Here is a 19,831-nt window from a genome sequence, read left to right as displayed (position 1 = left end):
TCTTGTGAATATTGCCTCTCCTCCATTCTCTTCTGAAATCCATATTAAATATATACTATCAATAGTTATTTCAAAGCTGTCCTATTATCCTCAGATCTGTGCCATAGGCCGAATCCATAGGCATAGAAATACCTCAGCCTCATGTCCAAGCCCTATCTCTGCAGACATTCATCCTGAGGCCATTATTTTTTTCTTTTTATTGATTTCAGGAAGGAAGGGAGAGAAAGAGAGAGATAGAAACATCAATGATGATAGAGAATCATTGATCAATTGCCTCCTGCACGCCTCCCACTGGGGATCAAGCCTGCAACCCAGGCATGCGCCCTTGACCAGAATCGAACCTGGGGACCTTTCAGTCCATAGGCTGATGCTCTATACACTGAGCCAAGTCAGCTAGGGCCCTGAGGCCATTCTCAATGCAGACTGTGACACTGTCCACCCTTTGGAGGAGAGATCTGAGAAAGATGTCCAATCAGGCCCTGTAAGTAGAGGTGGAACTGTTTAGGCAGGAAATTTGGGGGTTCCAAGTACCTATTAGGTGGTTTAGGAGTGAGCTATGCAATGACCCTGTGGATCCCTCGCTCTGTGGAGGTGGGCACAGCTGAGGAAGGCCATAGTAGGGCCCTCTTGTCCATATCCAAGGGCAGTACCATGTGATATAATAAGCATTTTCATTTAAGAGGAAGAATGCTGGCTACAATAAGATGAGAAGGAAATGTGTTCATGAAAGAAGTTGAGGATGTGAGAATCAGAAAAGTTTGGAAGTATAGAGAAATATGGGTTTCAGAATAGGCAAGAGTTGCATGGTGAAATTAGCTGGCCTCTACATTGCAGAACTGAAGCTAAATTGGGGCAGCCACAGTGGATTCAGCCTTTATAAGAACTCCTAGAGGTATGAGGCATGAAATTCATGTACTCAGGGTCTGGTGGGGGTGTGTCTTAGCCCTGCCTGTACCCTCTCACAGTCCGGGACCCCTCAGGGATGTCCAACTGACAACTTAGGCATGAAGAGCAAGCCTAAGCCATCAGTTGGACATGCTTAGCACTGCCACAGAGGTGGCAGAGGTTCCCACCGTCGCCACTACACTTGCCAGCTGTAATCCTGGCTCAAGACTTCTGCCTGAGTGGCACTCCCCCTGTGGAAGTGCACTGAGCACCATGGAGCAGCTCTTGCATTGAACATCTGTCCCTGGTGGTTAGTGTGCATCATAGTGACTGGCCGTTCTGCCGTTTGGTCAATTTGCATATTAGCCTTTTATTATATAGGATTCTCTTTGAATAAATACTCTTCTACTCTGCTCCCTATCTGCTGCATCCCTTACTTACCTGACTCTTACAACATTTTCAGGTCTCTCCTTTAGTTTCCAACCCATGGTCCCTCTCCCTCTTATATTTTCCCAAAGAACTGTAATTTCTCATTCCAATTATACTTATTAAGTTGTCTATAGCTGCCTTTCTAATTAGTCAGGCTGAAAGCGGTATGAAGACATTTGTCTTGTCCATATCCCCAGGCCTCATAAAGTGACTGAAACACACCTGGTAGTCAAAAAATATTTGGTAAATTAATAATTTGGCCTACTGGTACTTGAGTTGCATTGCTTGATATGGCTGAATCCACACAGGTTATCAGCAGAATATCAGCCTTTCAATGTCCTCCCACTTCAAATAATTTCACTTAACATGTGATTTTTTCAAAGCAAAGGTGATTTATTTTGTTATCTAAAGCACTGTATAAGATTATCTGGAAAATATAAAATCATCCTGCTTTCCTAATATGTTACACTATCACCACTTTAGAAAATGGATTATATCTTAGAAAAGTCTCTTCATTGCATGCAAAACATTTTTCTGTTGCCTATAGTAAAGGAGGTGAAAGAACAACTTGAAGGAAAGGGATCATGGTATATATCTATCTATCCCAGCCCCAGGAGATAAAGACTAAGATGCTAGCAGTATGCAACTGGCCCCTTCAATAACTCAACTAGTCCATACAGACAACCCACTTAACACATTCAAACCACGCTTTGAGTCATTGATGGTCATGATTGATTAGTTTCTCAAAGCAAGGCCATGCCAGTTGTTAAAATTCTATAGAGATTAATCAACAGGGCTACCACTTGAGTGTTCCCTCCAAGTCAACTGTGGATATGACTTCATTGGTTTGGATAAGTAATCCTGTGACCATACAGGCTCTTGGATGCAAGTCCACAAATATTGGGGCATAGCCTGCACACTATTAAAAATAACAAAGGTTTCTGGGCTGGAGACACTGTCAACTACACTGTCATATCTATCTGTGGCTCCAGGAATCAATGGTGGTGGAACAATATTTGTCTGATCTCCCAGAGAGAAGGAGCCTGTGAGTACTTCAGCCTCAAACACGTATGTCAGCTTATCTGAAGCAGATGTTTTCTTGGCCTGATATGGTAGGTTTCTGAGGTTCTTGGTGAAATATATGCCAGCTCCATACACTGGGTCTGAAAAAAGAAAAAATATATATAAACGGTAATTATGATCTGCAGAAACATATTGTCTATTTGGGTACTAATACATATTAGCTGTCTAGTCCTCCAAACCAAATAATCACTACTTTTTGGTTCCAAGTCCCTGTGTCTGTAGCAAAGATATCCAAAGTTGTTCCTTACGACAAATTATCATCAATGCCCTGGCTGGTATAGCTCAGTGGACAAGGCGTTGACCTGCAGACTAAGGTTCTATTTTCGGTCAGGGCACAGTCTCAGGTTATGGCTTGATTCCCAGTGGGGGCGTGCAGAGGCAGCCGATCGATGATTCTCTCTTATCACTGATGTTTCTATCTCTCTCTCCCTCTCCCTTCCTCTCTGATAGCAATAATAATAATAAAAAAGACAAATTATCACTGATATCATCAATATAATAATAGCTTACATTTAAATATAGCTTCCTTCTTTCCTTCTGTCCCTTCCCACCTTCCTCCCCCACCTTCCTCTTCTTTCTTTACATTTACTTGGGACTTAACCAAACACCGTGTCAGGTTCTAGAGCAGCAATGAACAATAGAAATGCAATGTAAGCCACACAAATAATATTAATTCTCTAGTAGCCACATTAAAAAAGGTAAAAAGAAACAGGTTAAATTAATTTAATAATAAATGTATTTAACCTATTATATTCAAACTAGAGGCCAGGTGCACAAATCCATGCACCAGTGGGGTCCTTCGGCATGGCCTGTGGATCGGTCTGAAAATGGCAGTGCAACACCACCTGCTGCTCCTGCTCATCCCAGCCCTGCTGCACCTGCCGCAGGCTCTGCCCAGTCAGTCCAGATTGGGAGAGGCTTGTGCTGCTCTAGCAGCACTCACCAGACATGAGCCCTGCCTCTAGCACCTGTTGGTCAGCTGAGTGGTGCTCCCCCTGTGGGAGTGCACTTACCACCACGGGGCAGCTCCTGCGTTGAGTGGCTGCCCCCTGGTGGTCAGTGTGTGTGATAGCGACTGGTTGACTGGTGGTTCCAGGCGTTCAGTCATAACAGTCCTTTAGGCTTTTTAGTAATAATTAATGTCGTTTTTAAACATTCGTTTAAAATCTTGCTTGGCGTTGACTTGTATTGACATAACCTTCAAACACGTGGTATCTACAGAACGTATGAAGTGCAATTAACAAGTTTTGCTTGAAAAAGTTTGTGTTTGGTTTGGTTTTTGTTGCAGAACTAGGGCTAAGAAGATGGCGAATGAAGAGCATATTCGGCACTGCATGCTTTACGAGTTCCAATTAGGAAGAAAAGCAAGTGAGGCTGCAAAAAACATCTGTAGTGCTCTTGGTCAAGATGCAGTTAGTGCCAGAAAATGCCAGCGTTGGTTTGAGAAATTTCGCGAGGGCAATTTTTCGTTAGATGACAAGAGTGGTCGAGGCCGTGTGTCCAATTTTGATCAAGAAGCTCTTCAAGCTCTTTTGGTGCAAAATCCTCAAATTACCCAACAAGAGCTTGCGACAACTTTAAATTGTTCACAAAAAACAATTTCCAATCAATTGCGTGCACTTGGCAAAGTCCAAAAGTTTGGAAAATGGGTTCCTCATGAGTGGACCGACAACAACCATAATCAAAGAGTCACAATTTGCAGTTCGCTCCTCTCTCGTCAAAACCGTTTGCCGTTTTTAGAGCAAATTGTTACTGGAGATGAAAAATGGGTGCTGTATGTTAATTTGAAAAGGCGGCCTCAATGGTTGGACAAAAATGAGGCTCCGCAGCCCACGCCAAAACCTGACTTGCATGCGAAAAAAGTGATGTTGTGTGTTTGGTGGAATTTTAAAGGAATTCTTCATTATGAACTTTTACCATCTAACCAAACCATTACAAGTGCAGTGTATAGTGCCCAATTGGAAAGGTTAGCCCAAGCTTTAAGAGAAAAAGAACCCGCGCTGATTAATCGGAAGGGTGTAATTCTTCACCACGATAATGCACGACCGCATACTGTAAGAATCACTGCTGAAAAACTGCGCCAGTTGGAATGGGAAGTTCTCCCTCAACCTGCATATTCTCCTGATATTGCCCCTTCCGATTACCATTTGTTTCGTTCTTTGCAAAACTTTCTTCTTGGAAAAAAATTTAATAATGAAGAATGCCTCAAAAATGCATTGACCGAATTTTTTGCATCAAAATCACAAGAATTTTACAACAGAGGGATTAAAATGCTTCCTGAGCGTTGGGCACAAGAAGTAGAAAACAACGGCAACTATATTGTTGATTAAATTTTGTTGTATTGTTTAAATAAATTCGATTTAAAAAAGTATTAGAAAACGACATTAATTATTACTAGACCTAATATATATACACACACACACACACACACACACACACACACACACATATATATATTATCATTCCAACATGTAACCAATATCAAAATTATTAAGGAGACATTTTATATATTTTTTTTAAATTTGGTAGTGGTCTTTAAAAACAGTGCATATTTCATACTTACTGTGTACTTCAATTCAGATTAAACACATTTCAAATGTTCAACAACCACATGTGACTGGCTTATGGCTACCATATTGGACTGTAAAGCTTTAGAGCTTCAAAAATGACTAAGACATGATCCCTATTCTCAAAAGTTCACAATGGGAACTCCCCACATAAAATATAGTACAATTTCATGTGGCAAGCAAGTATTTTGAGATAAATATCAAAGATTTCTTTCCTGTGAGTTTCTTCTGGCTCTTTGTTCCTCCATCCATTGAATTCTTGCTACTTATACAGTGGCAAAATATATAAAGCTTAGAATATATTTGAATATATATATCATATATAATATATAATTATTATTTTTTATTTTTTAAAAAAATATATTTTATTGATATTTCACAGAGAGGAGGAAGGGAGAGAGATAGAGAGCCAGAAACGTCGATGAGAGAGAAACATTGACCAGCTGCCTCTTGCACACCCCCCACTGGGTATGTGCCCGCAACCAATGTACATACCCTTGACCGGAATCGAACCTGGGACCTTTCAGTTCGCAGACCGATGCTCTACCACTGAGCCAAACCGGCTTCGGCAATATATAATTATTTTTAATTAAAGCAGAAAATATGGTCTTGAAAGTATGGCCTTGATAGTTAGGTTTTCTGAGTGAGGAAAAGAGTTTTTTGAACCAAAAGGATAAAAGCCTGAAGGATTCAGAGCATGTATTGTTATACCACCTATAACAGAAAAGAGAACAATACAAGATATTCTAAGAGCAGATTTTTCATTTAAGATAAATGTAAGTTCTTTCTTCTACCTTATGGGAAGAGAAGAATCAGGGAGGACATAACTAGAACTCACTTCCCTGTCATACTCTCTCAAGAATGCCCTGGGAGTCAAGATGCTGAAGAACCAATAGAAACCTCGGAAAAACTAGGGGGACTTCCAGAAGAGAAGGGACCATTGCATGACTCTGCTGTTTTCAGCCCCCTCATCCAGCCTGGCCCCCGAGTGGAAAGTATCTACCCAGGGAAGATTTCCAGAAGGAAATACCACACATTTCATCTTGGAGGATGTGCACGCTCCAACACTTTCCATGCTGTAGGAGGAATACAAACATGGCCTGGAAAGGAATTCCCTTGACATGAAAAACAGAGTGCCCTGTGTAGACACTACCCAAGAGCAAAGGGGACTGGAATTTAAGTAAAGGAAGGTGCTCATGACCAAAGGTGTTTTATCTAGCAGAGGACACTGACAGGCAGAGGACAGATGGGGCCATGAACCAAACCACCCTCCTTTCAATGCTTGTCCCATCATGGAGAACACTCTCAGAAGAGAAGAAGTAAAGGCAAAACCTTGCAGGAACTGAGCCTAAACTCCAAAGGGACTAAGGATACCCTGAAAACGACTGAGTTCATCTGTCAAGATGGAGTTTTCCACATCTGTGGACTTGGGAGCAAAAAGGCAGGTGAAGTTCAATTATACAGCCATAAAGAAAACCATACCTGAATTTTGTAGGACTAAATTGGTATACTTGTGAGAGTTATAGAGGCTGTAACAAAGGAATGGAGGGAGAAGGAAGCAATTCACTGGGTCTGCAGGAGTTCGGGAAAGTGTCAACCAGGAGATGCCATTTGAGCTATGTCTTAAAGAAGGAATAGGAATTTGCAGGGATGAAAGGGTGAAGAGGGAAGACATTCCACATGTAAAGGCACAAAGGCATGAGGGCATACAGCATATTCAGGAAACTCTAAGAAGTTCATGGCTAGAGTGTTGGAGAACAGTGTGTTATGAGGCTGGTGAAATAACGTGGGGCTGGAGCCTTCTATACTCTGCTAGGGAATCTGAGTTTTTACCTTCTAGATAACTAGGAATGTAGATGCTAAACATGCAAGTAATTTTTTAGCACGATAATTCTGGAAGAGAAATGGACAGGTTAGCCGAAACCAGTTTGGCTCAGTGGATAGAGCATTGGCCTGTGGAATGAAGGGTCCCGGGTTCGATTCCGGTCAAGGGCCTTGGATGCGGGCATATCCCCAGTGGTGGGTGTGCAGGAGGCAGCTGATTGATGACTCTCTCTCATCAATGTTTCTAGCTCTCTGTCCCTCTCTCTTCCTCTCTGTAAAAAATCAATTAAAAAAAAAAAAAGGACAGGTTAGACAGAGGTGTTTTGAGGCAAAGGTAGAACCTGGTAATCATGTAGGCTTATGGGAAGGTAAACTAAGGCAGCAGGAATAGAGAAGTGAGGCTGCGCTGAGAATTTTATTGATATGTCACCAGAACTCTGTGACTGCCTGGATATAAGAGAGAAAGAAAGGAATGGAGGATGATACAGTTTCTACCTTAGAAGACCTCATAGATGATGATGGTGTCAGCCAGGTTAGGGAGTATCAGAAAGCGGGGGGGGGGGGGGGGGGGAAAGAAATAGCCTATGTCTTAGGGGAAAATATGGCCAAGAAAAGAGTTCAGCTGGAGTTGGGTATGGGATCATAGGTAGAAATGTCCAAAAGATAGTTTGAAATATGGACCTGAAGGTCAGGAGAGAGATAGGTTACAGATGGAGAGGTAATTAGCCATATCTGCCACAGGAATGAAAAGAGGGCACTCGCTGGATTTGGAAAATAGAAAGATAATGATGATCTTAGAGTAATTTGAGTAGAAGGTGCTGATTGTATGTGGAGGGGCGGGAAGAGTGGGGTGCAGAGAAGCCAGTTACAGTGGCTTAGGAGCAAAAGAAGTTGTGAGTTTTTAAGACTGCTAATGAAAGGACCATACCAATCATCAACTTCCTGATTGCACTGGAAGATTTCTTGGAGGGCATTCATTGATCAATTTTTTCCTCCAGGAGTTGAGGTATGCTCTATTTTCCCCCTAGGTACTGCTTATATTCTCTCTGGGGCAAAGAGATTTAAAAACTCTTTGCTGTCCAGAAATCAAGGCTCATGCTATATATTTTGAAGGGTAAAGATGAAGAGATTTCATGGACGAGGCAAAATCAAGCTGCATTGCTAGGTATCTCCCACAATAATTACAAAACTTCTTGGCCTTCTTTGAATAGAACTAACGGGGACACTATAGCAATGAAGTATGTTGTTGTTTTGTTAATCTTTACCCAAGGATATTTTTTCCATTGCTTTTCAGAGAGAGTGGAAGGGCGGGAAGAAGGGGGAGAGAAACAGAGAAACATCAACGTGAGAGAGACACATCAATTGGCTGCCTCCCACACGTGCCCCAACCGGGTATATACACTTGACCTGGAATCGAACCCGAGACCTTTTGGTGCATGGGTTGACACTCTTAACTGCTGAGCCACACCAGCCAGGGCTGTATGAATATTTTTGTACAACTGAAGAAAGACATGGAAGCCACACACAGAACTCTTATAGCTGAGAGGGATCTTAAGATGTTAGTCACTTCACCTGCCAGATGAAATCGAATTCATTCATCAGATATCAGGCTATAGGAAGTGAAGAGGATGGAAGAGAAAAGACCAACTTTATTAAGTTCAGGAAAATGCCCTTTTAATTAAGGGATTAGAATGGTTAGGTAGTGATAATAATTTGCTTGACATAAGTGGGGCAGGAGGGAGTGGGGGGGAGACGGGGGGAAGAAAGAGGAAGAATAGCTCCAGGGTACTCTGTATATAAGACACATAAACGCAGAAAGGAGAGAACCTGAACTGTACATCTTACTGCTAATACTTTCATCAACATTAAACCCGCCAGCAACAAAATATATGAAGGAAAATAAAAATAAGGACCCTTTCAAAAAAATGTATGAAGGAAAATAAAAATAAGAACCCTTCAACAAAATATATGAAGGAAAATAAAAATAATGACTTAGCCACTAAATCCTAGTTGCAAATGATCCCCTCACCACAGCAACAAATGCTATTTGTGGAGAGTCCTCTGCTGATGTCTGCTCACCAATTCCCCCCACAGTAGCTCCAATAATGACGGGCTGACACCTACCGCAGGGCACGGAGTACATTCTTTGGAAGCCAACTCTGCATACCACTTCACAGAATTGCTGTGGGACTTGCTGAAACAACCGGTGGCTCACAGGCTTCCCAGGCATTCTCTCTTCTATCATTTTCTTCTTTCTTTGGAAGGCAGCCATGAGAAGCACGTTGTCTATCTTCTCTACCTGGAATCCAAGGGAACGAAAATCTGAAGAGAGACTGGAGAACTGCTACTTAAATGGCCTGATGCACTGCTTCAAAAATAAAGGCACTTAATGTGCATATAGCTTTGCAAGCAATTTGATTTTCATTTCAAGTTACACAGGGGTCTCTCCTGGCCCCAACCCTCTCCTAACTTGACTTCTATGTCTTCAAAATTCCCTGTCCCTTCGTTGATAAATTCATTTAATAAAAATGCACTGAGCAATTCCTTTAATGAAATGGTCAACAATGTATTTACGGTCTTTGCCCTCTTAAAGCTCATACTTTGGTGAGAGATAAAAATAGGTACAAAAATATAATAATGCAGTGTGTTAAGTTATAATCCAGTCCTTTTATTTTGCATTAACATAGGCAGCTTTTAATTGGGTCTTGATCTATGCTTCTGTATATCCTGACATCACTTCTGCCTCTTATATCGTGGTATCTTCCCATCTCTAGCCTCCTCTCCATCTTATTTCTGGGATTCCTGGTCAACAGCCATTAGCAGGTGTTGGGATTTTTTGTTTTTTTGTTGGCTATAGAAAAAATGGATTAATAGCAAGGCAAGTCAAATCTTTCATTTAATTATGTATACCTTTATAACCCGAAAACCACAGTTTTCAAACTTTTTCTTTTGATCCTGAATTTCTGGAGTTGAAAGCTTTAGACATTTCAGAAACTTATTTTCTTTCATTTCATCTTGGTGTATTGGTTGCTGATCAGTCCATTGTCCTAAAAATGAGTAACACGAGGCAATAGGTTTATAAAGAAATATTATGAAACAAATTAACTTGAAGGAATAGACTAGTCAGTTTAAATTGTATGCCACATATTTTTAAGAAAAGCAAGGGGAGCTACAATACTGTGAGATATCATAAAATAATAGAGAGGATTGATAAATTTGTCCTCAGATGATTTGGATTATGAGGTTGAGGAGATGAGGGGGAAAAAAGCATTAATACATACTCCCCTCATCAATGCTGTAGTGATGATATATAACTGTGTTGTTCATAGAAAATGTTTGTACTTCCAGTCAAGATGCACATCAACAAAAAAAGAGGCATAAGAAAACATCCTATCTAATAAAGAGGGAATATGCAAATGCCATCGCTCAGTCACAAAGATGGCTGCACCCACAGCTGAGGCCAAGTTCCCAAAAGGAGCCTTAAAGAGCAATCAGCAGGGACCTGAGGCTATGCCCTCCCACCCCCATGGGGCTTGACAGGGGACCTCAGGCCGTGCCCCCCACCCAGCAGAGCTTGATGGGGGACCTCAAGGTGCACCCCAGTGCTGGGTCAGGGGAACTCAGACCACACACCCGACCAGTGGGGCTTGATGGGGGACCTGAGGCTGCGTGCCCCCCCCAACCTGGAGGGGCTTGACAGGGGACCTCAGGCCGTGCCCCCCACCTGGCAGGGCCTGATGGAGAACCTCAAGGCACGCCGCCCCCCTGCCCCCATCCTGGCACCGGGCCAGGGGACCTGAGGCTACACCCCCTGCCCGACAGGGCTTGACAAGGGTGGGACTGGCCGGGTCTGGCTCTAGCCCAATTGATGGTGGTGGTGGGGGTGGCTGGATTTGGGTCTCATGTGATTTTGAGGTGCATGTGGGTGGGTGGGGATTTGATTCTGGGTCCTGTGGTGAGCCCTATGACAGAAGGTTTTCATATACATTTTACTAATTTTCTTTCATCTCTGACACTTCTATTATAGTGAAAGGACAAATAGCAATATTAAATTATTTCCTCTATTAATTCCCTTTTAAGGTGTACAAATTTCAAGCACCGGGTCACTAGTTAAGAGATAAAAAAAATTGATATGCTGTTTATATAACACAGCAAGGTTTTCAAAGAGATTTCGTATCTCTACCTCATATGATCATTATACCTCCACCACTGAAATAATCAACACAATTTTACAAATAAGGAAATTAAAACCCAGAGACTTACATAATTTGCCCAATATCACACAGCTAATAAGTAAGGAGATCCAAGTTATAAATCTTGCTTTCCCCACTGCCTTCTGGCAGAATATTTGGTATATACATCATTCATATGCCACTTCCAAGCAAGAGCAAAATTTGGAGATTAAGACTAAATTGTGTCATGTATTTCCTCCCTTTCTTCTTTAACTTACTTATTCCCCCCTCCCCTTTTTTTTTAAGTTCAAGGGACTACCTGCTATTGTCCAAAGAAGCTCCTTACTGGACTAAATGCACAGGTGGACAAAATAGAAATTCCCCAACAGGCTTACTTTCCCCCCTGTTTGAGTTTGACTTTACTAGTAGACCACATATACTAAAATAACCTAGTGCCCAAAACATTTCTAATGGAGTGGGCCAAATTTAAAAAAAGCAGATGATACATCCAGAGAAACTTGCTAGAGGGTCAAGTTGTAAATCTGGAAGGCAGGAAGGACAAAACACCCAAGCAAAGGAACTCCAAAGCCAGGAAATCTCAAAGGAAGAGTCTCTAAGTTAAATCTGGAGAGCAGTAGCTCACATTGATGAAGTATAGTATTAAGTCCAGCTGACTTGAGTTCAGCAAACATTTATTGAATTATGATTACATGCCAGGCACTGGCGATTCAAAATTTACAAACTCTTGCTACCAGAAAAGTTTGCCAGGAAGGATTAAAAGAGCAACACAATAGAGAGGTGATGCCTAACTTCTATCATTTAAATTTTATTCTGATGGATAGTTGGTATTCTCTGTAGTAAGAGTTCGTTTCAAATTTATCCATTTTGTTAATGATGATCTTAACCTTATTAAGAGAGGATGAGTCTGTATGAGCCTCTGAAGTGCAGTCATCAGCTACTAAAAATGTCACTTTGCAGCAGATCAAGGTACTTATATGGCTAAATTGCCAGTAGCTGAAGGAGGGCTCAACCTTACAAATGCAGTTAAAGTGATGCTATAAGCTTTACAGGAGATCAATATTTCTTTGTCTCTTGTTCTCTTGAGAGGTATCAGTGTCAGTTTACACATTCACAAGCATTACATTTTAAAAGCTAATAGAAATCATAATCTTGGGTCTCATTCTTGCATATGATTTTTGTCTATGTTTTTGGACACTGAGTTTTCTGTGGAATGTGGCTACAACATTTCCTGCAAACTCCCCCTCATCTTGACCATTTCTGCCTAAATAATTTTTATAAACACACGGTGAAAATAAGGTGTCCTTTAAATTCCTGCATCTGAATTGCTGTACTATTGATAATTCCATTCTCCACATTACAAGCAGTGATCTTTCTAAAATAGAAGTCTGGTTAGGGTGCCTCTCCTAGGTGCTCCCAGAGTACTTTCACCCTCTTTCCTAATAACCTTGCCTGCTTCTCAGAATCCCCAATTAGATTCTTAGTGAAAACAATGTCCATTTTATCACTGTATCCTCAGCACCTAGAACAACGCGTGGTACATATCACAGATGCAATATTCATCAGCTGAATAAGTGAATGAAATAAGCTTCTGTCTCCTTAGGTGGTGTTTCCAATGGTATAATTTCCTAGTTAGCTCTAGGACTATGTTAAAAGGATCTCTACAGACCCCAATTCCCCATCATCCTGATGGATTTTTGCTCCACAAAATGGGTGCTGTTTGCATATACTTAATAGTACCAATTAATAATTTATTTTAGTGAGAAGGCTCAAAGTAAGTAATTTTAGGGTTCCTAAGGTTGCCAGCAACAGATACATGTAATAAAATTCAATTTTAAAAAATCAAGTGGAATGTGTCTACATTTGAATGCTCCATCTGCAGAACTAGAGATGTGCTTCCCCCCCCCCCCTCCCCATTGCCTAGGAGTGGGCTACCCTTGGCTTTCCATGTAACTTCCTCTTAGGTAATCAAGTCATCATAAGTAAATCCAATTGTGAGTGTGTGTTTATTTACTTATAATTAACCTTGCTGGTGGAAACAGAGCCCCAAAATGGTTATACAAGTTTATGGCCTAGCACAGAACCTGCATAGTTTGCGCTCTCTCTCTCTTCTGTTCTATCTCTTATCCACACACAGACAGACATAATCACACCCAAAAGGACAGCAGGGAGAGCTGACTTTCCAACTAAATAGAAAGTTACTCACCTGACAAGCTACAAAGGGCTCGCTCCTTTTTTTTTGCTATTTCCTCTTGAACTTCACACAGCATTAGTTCAATGTTCATAACCACCGTAATGAGGTCAGCCTGGGCTCCTTGAATCTCTAAAGTTGCCTTTCCCGGACTGATAATCTCTGAGATAGAGACTCTTTCCTGAAGCTGAGACAAAATGTCATGTTCCTTTTTTCCAAGAAAAAGGATATGATTATTCTCAATGATGTGCTTATCCTGGAGGGTCAGCATTCTTTGGATCCACTCTTGGGCCTCACTTGTTTTTTCTGGGTTCAATCCCATCAGATTGACAGCAGGAGATTTAGCTTTCAGCTCCTTTTCTGGGTTCCCTCTGATCTCCTGGGGGACTGAAAAGACTATCATAAACAACCACAGAAGACAGTTGAGTTTTAAACCAGAGCAGAACAATACACCATGGCCAGTATTTGCCCCAGGATATTGTCACTGTTGTTGGCTGTAGCAGCTTCAATTAAGTACTATATCTGAGAGCTCTGTTGGGTATAAAGGAAATCTAGATGTATAGTTTATAGATTCCCTGAGTTGGGTTTATCAACCCTTGCCCCTTCTATGTTGCATTTACCAATTCACAGATGAGTTCACCTTGTGATTTCACTCTGGATGTTGACCAACTATTATTTCCTGCTGAATGGGATTTTCCTCCACCTCTTACTAATCCCAGGTTTAAAAATCAAACATCTCAGGCTGAAACCGGTTTGGCTCACTGGATAGAGCGTCAGCCTGCAGACTGAAAGGTCCCAGGTTCAATTCTGGTCAAGGGCATGTACCTTGGCTGCGGGCACATCCCCAATAGGGGATGTGCAAGAGGCAGCTGATCGATATTCCTAACTCTCTATCCCTCTCTCTTCCTCTCTGTAAAAAAATCAATAAAATATATTTTTTTAAAAATCAAACATCTCAGAAGCAACAGAGCTTAAAGAGTAAAATTCTTTTTAAAAAACGTATTTCTGATTATAAAAAGAATAGCTGTTTATTATTGAAAAGTTGAAAAATTATCAAAGTATAATGAAATAAGGAAATACCCATAATTCCACTACCTGGGATTCTCATTTACATCTAATCTGTGTGTGACAGGACATTTCGCCCCTCCACAAGCACCGGGAGCTTAGCAGCTCCTGCTGCTGGACACAGTATATCCCAGCAAAAAAAAAGAAGAAAAAAAAAGAAGAAGAAACAGAATTTGATTCCAACCCACCCATGTATACCTCTCTCTGCAACCCCCTCCACAAGGAGTAAAGACATATATCAAGAAGAAGAATCTCTGATGGATTAGGGTGGCTCTGAACCCAAATTCCAAAAAGAAAGAGGGGGAGGGAGGGTGGACCAGTTGAGAGAGAATTCATAGATGAAGCAGCACCTAAAATATATAAAGAGATAGTGATACAGAGAATCCAAGATGGCTGCTCGGGTAGGCACCTAGCCGCAGCCGCACGCAACAATTTCAATAAAATACAACTAAAATATAAAATGGACATTACCCAGAACTACAGGAAAGTCAACTGACTGGAAATTCTACAACGAGAAGCAAGGAGAAAACCAGAAGGAAGCGCGGAGGAGCTGTAAAAGCCCAAGGTACGGAGACACGCGGCGCGCGTGGAGAGGACGGAGTCGGAGAGGAGGGAGGCCGAGTGCCTGGCTGGCGTTCCCTAGCGGGAAGGAGATAAACACTCCGACTGTGCTGGGCCCCCAACTGCTCTGAACCCCCGTTCTAGGCCAGACCCTGGGGACCCAGGCTCATCCAGAGGGAGCTGGGCTGTAAGGCGGAACCCTGGGGAAGCGGCGAAAGGAGGTCCCAGAGGCGCGCACACAGCGCGCAGAGAAGGGACGACCGGCTGTGCCGTAGGACTGCCCTGGCGGGAAGGAGACAGGGGCTCCAGACTGCTCTGAACGCCACCTCCAACTCCACTTCCAACTGAACTGAACCCCAGTTTCGGGCCCATTGCGGGAGAGCTTACACTGTTTGGTAGCAGGCGAAAATTGAGGGCACCTTTCTCTCAGAGGTGCTTGCAACAAGTACTGAAGGACCCTGAGTCTCAGGAGTCGCATAGGGCGGGGCTGAAGGAAGCCGAGGCTGTAGGCTCCACCCTGAAACCCCGCCCCATCAGGAAAGCTGCCTGCGAAAATGCCTAAACCAAATAGATCACAAACGAAAGAAATGGAGGACAAAAAGCGACTGGATATAGAGTTCAAAACCACACTTATAAGGTTTTTCAAGAGACTCCAAGAAAAGGCCGATAAAATAAATGAGACCTATGAGGATATGAAAAGGGATCAACAAGAAATGATAAGGGATCAACAAGAAATAAAGAATACATTGTCTGAAATAAAAAATATTATACAGAGTCCTAAAAACAGAATAGAAGATCGCAAGAATCAAGTCAAAGATTTGGAACATAAAGAGCCAGAAGACACTCCTCTGCAGAAGCTAGAAGGCAAGAGAATCCAGAAAATTGAAGATAATGTAAGAAACCTCCGGGACAACTTCAAACGATCCAACATCCGAATCATGGGCGTCCCAGAAGATGAGAGAGAGCAAGATATCGAAAACATACTGAAAGAAATAGTGACAGAAAACTTCCCCCACCTGGGGAAAGAATTGGACTTACAAGTCCAGGAAGCACACAGAACTCCAAATAAGAGGAATCCAAAGAGGACCACACCAAGACAAATCATAATTAAGATTCCAAGAGCAAAGGACAAAGAGAGAATATTAAAAGCAGCAAGAGCTAAGCAGGTGGTTACCTATAAAGGAGCACCTATACGATTGTCAGCTGATTTCTCAACAGAAACCATGCAGGCCAGACGGGAATGGCAAGAAATATTCAAGGTGATGAATAGCAAGAACCTACAGCCAAAAATACTCTACCCAGCAAAGCTATCACTCAGAATCGAAGGTCAGATAAAGAGCTTCACTAATAAAAAAAAAGCTAAAGGAGTTCATCACCACCAAACCAGAATTATATGAATTGCTGAAGGGGGTTCTTTCAGAAGAGAAAGTAAATAAAGATAAAAATTATGAACAACAAATACGTAACTATCAACAAGTGAATCTAAAAACCAAGGAAATTAAAAAAAAAAAAATCTGATGAACAATATTAACTGTTGAATATAATAGAATCAGAGGTATGGAAGGGAGTGAACTGATGATTCTTGGGGAAAAGGGGAGAGGGGAATGTGGGAAGAGACTGAACATAAACTGTGCACCTATGGATGAGGACAATGGGGAGTGGGGAAAGGGCAGAGGGTGAGGTGGGAAGGGGGAGGAAAGGAACACTTGTAATAATATGAACAATAAAAATTTATTTAAAAAAAATATATATATATAAAGAATTCCCTTAAATCATTACTAAAAAGAAACAACCCAATAGCCAGCGGGGCAAAAGAATTCGCAGAAAAGAAAACACAAATGGCCCATATATGTGTGAAAAGATGTTTCTCTTCATTGGTAACCAGGGACATGAAAAATTATCCACCATGTTGGCAAAAATTCATAAGTCTGACAATCTCCAGTGTTGGGAAGGACACAGAGCAACTGGAACTCCTAGGTATTTATGATAGATGTAAAATTGGAGCAACCACTCCTATAATTATATTATTTAGAAAAATTTTGGCACATGTGTATCAGGGGATGAGTACAATAAAGTTTACATTCTTGTTTGTAACAGGCAAGAACTGGAAATAATCCATGCCCGTCAACATGGAATATTACTATAGCAATGAAAAGTAGTGAATTTAGCTACAAGGACGAATCTCAGTAACATTTTGATGGGAAAAAGTAAGTTGAGCACTTGCTATATTCTAGGCATTATCCTAAGAGCTTTATATATTTTATTCAATCCTTACAATCCAATGAGATACTATTAGTACTAATAGTAGCCCCGTCTTACAAATGAAGACACTAACTCATAATTATTAAGAAACTTGCCACCCTAGCTGGGTTGGCTCGGTGGATAGAGTGTCGGCTTGTGGACTAAAGGGTCCCAGGTTCAATTCTGGTCAAGGGCACATGCCTGAGTTGTGGGCGGATCCCCAGTGCGGGGGTGTTCAGGAGGCAGCCAATCAATGATTCTCTCTCATCACTGATATTTCTATCTTTCTCTCCCTCTTCCTTCCTCTCTGAAATCAATACATTAAAAAAAAGAAAAAGAAACTTGCCAATGGTTTTAGGACTAGTCCGTGGTGGCCTGGGAGCTAGTAGGTGTGGGCAGTCTGATTCCAGTGTTCACATAATTTTTCCTCCCAGTAAGTGATCTCAGGACAATAGTGGTAATTAATGTATTTTGCCTAATGTAGCAGTTGGGTGGTATCAGGAACAATGGAAAAGTATCAGGACAGACTTCAAAGTGGGGGGTGAAGGAGGGGAGAGGGAAGATGGCCCCCTCTGAATAAAAGTCAGTCAAAGTTTTATATATACAACACTAAGAACTGTGAGGGTATGGGAGGGGAGTGGTGAGTGTTTCTTAAATTGGAGGCATACTTTTTTTTTTTTTTAACTCTTGTTCTGCTTGGGAGCTTACATTACTTTTTAGGAGAAAACAAAAACATGTGTTGATATTTCTTTAATCCATCATCATCAAGAAAGAAGAATTGGCCCTGACTGATTTGGCTCAGTGGATAGAGCGTTGGCCTGAGGACTCAAGGGTCCTGGGTTGATTGCGGTCGAGGGCATGGACTTTGGTTGCGGGCACATACCCAGTGGGGAGTGTGCAGGAGGAGCTGATTGATGTTTCTAGCTCTCTATCCCTCTCACTTTCTCTCTGTAAAAAAATCGATAAAATAGGAGGAACCAAGATGGCGACCTAGGTAAGCACCTAAGCTGCCACCTCGCACAATAATTAAAAAAAAAACACAACTAAAATCAGAATGGATATAATCCAAAAAGACAGGAAAGCTGGCGGAGTGGGAAATCTACAACTAGAAAAAAGGAGAGAGGCTCACGGATTTGATTGGGAACCACAAAGCGCTGAGGTAGGGTGACACTCGTGCACAGAGAGGAAGGGTGGCTGAATGCCTGGCTGGCAGGAAGGGAAAGGAAGTCCCGATTGCACTGAACCCTTTCCGACTGTACTGAACCCCAACCCTGGCCAAAACCCCGTGGACCTAGGCTCATATGGGTGGACTCTGTAGAGAGAGGCACCCAGAGACCCAGAGACTCAGAGACTGGGAGACCAGGGAGCCGGGAGCCGCAGTGGGCAGAGTCGACAATCGCGAGCGCGAGTGAGTGCGAGCAGAGAGGTCTGACCCTGGAGACTGCCACAGCCTCTCCATAGCAGAAGGAGTCAGAAGCTCCAGACTACAGAGACCCAACCCAATTCCGGGTGAGCCCCCTGAGGCACCCGTGCTCTTGCTTGGGGAATCTGGGACTGTCAGGCAGAAACTCAGGGGAGCCTCGGAAGGCAGAGGTAGGCAGAAACTCAGGCGAGCGCACAAGGGCAGGGCTGACTGGAAGCCAAGACTGTCGGACTCCGTCCCATCCAAACTGAGCACAGAGGATATTGCAGTTTTGCAAGTCGGATCCTATAAGATTGTCTCCAATACAGAAGGTATCCTGGAGAAGACATAGCTGATACTCACATCCAATTGGCCTGAAGGTCAATTCCTCCCAGGGATACCAACAACAATAAAGATTTACTACAAAAAGGCTGTACACACAGTCCCACAAAGGGGAGCACCAAGAGTGTCTACCTCAGGTAACTGGGGAGGCTAACCCACTGGCCCATATAAGACACCAAACACACAAAGCCATCCTACCAACTCTGGGAAGCAGTGAAAATGCTTCTCAGGAAATAGATCTCAAATGAAAGAGATGGAGGATATAGAGTTCAAAACCATGGTTATAAGGTTTTTCAAGAATTTCCTAGAAAAGGCCGATAAATTTAATGAGACCCAACTAAAAATTAAACATAAACTGACTGAAATGGAAAATATTATGTAGAGATCCAACAGCAGAATGGAGGAAAATATGAATCAGGTCAAATATTTGGAATACGAAGAGCCAAAAGACACTCCTCTGGAGAAGCAAGAAGAAAAGAGAATCCAGAAAGTTGACGATAGTGTAAAGAGCCTCTGGGACAACTTCAAGCATACCAACATTAGAATTATGGGGGTGCCAGAAAAAGAGAGAGTGCAAGATACTGAAAACCTATTTGTAGAAATAATATCAGAAAACTTCCCCCACCTGGTGAAAGAAACAGACTTACAAGTACAGGAAGCGTATAGAACCCCAAACAAGAGGAATCCAAAGAGGACTACACCAAGACACAGCATAATTAAAATGCCAAGGGCAAAAGACAAAAAGAGGATCTTAAAAGCAGCAAGAGAAAAGCAGTTGGTTACCTATAAGGGAGCACCCGACTATCAGCTGATTTCTCAACAGAAACCCTGCAGGCCAGAAGGGAGTGGCAAGAAATATTCAAAGTGTTGAATAGCGAGAACCTATAACCAAGATTACTGTATCCAGCAAAGTTATCATTCAGAATTAAAGGGCAGATAAAGAGGTTCACAGATAAGAAAAGGCTAAAGGAGATTATCACCACCAACCAGTATTATATGAATTGCTAAAGGGGGTTATTTAGGAAGACAAAGAAGAAGAAAAAGGTGAAGA

General features: G+C 42.1%; 1 protein-coding gene across 5 annotated transcripts in view; it reads right to left on the bottom strand.

Moving 5' to 3' along the window:
* Positions 1–1,686: 1,686 nt before the first annotated feature.
* PARP9 (poly(ADP-ribose) polymerase family member 9) overlaps positions 1,687–19,831 on the bottom strand; it is a 37,224-nt gene continuing 19,079 nt past the window's right edge. For all 5 annotated transcript variants that reach the window (XM_084871561.1, XM_084871560.1, XM_084871563.1 and 2 more), the window contains exons 8-11: positions 13,185–13,556; positions 9,699–9,835; positions 8,913–9,087; positions 1,687–2,477 (exon numbers count right to left, since the gene is read on the bottom strand). In XM_084871561.1, the coding sequence (XP_084727687.1) occupies positions 2,098–2,477; positions 8,913–9,087; positions 9,699–9,835; positions 13,185–13,556 (1,064 nt within the window). In that variant the 3' untranslated portion in view covers positions 1,687–2,097. The remainder of the gene's footprint in view (positions 2,478–8,912; positions 9,088–9,698; positions 9,836–13,184; positions 13,557–19,831) is intronic.

Source organism: Pipistrellus hanaki, assembly GCF_964339955.1.
Source record: "Pipistrellus hanaki genome assembly, chromosome: 2".
Classification (NCBI taxonomy): domain Eukaryota; kingdom Metazoa; phylum Chordata; class Mammalia; order Chiroptera; family Vespertilionidae; genus Pipistrellus; species Pipistrellus hanaki.
This window is presented reverse-complemented; position numbering and strand designations above follow the sequence as displayed.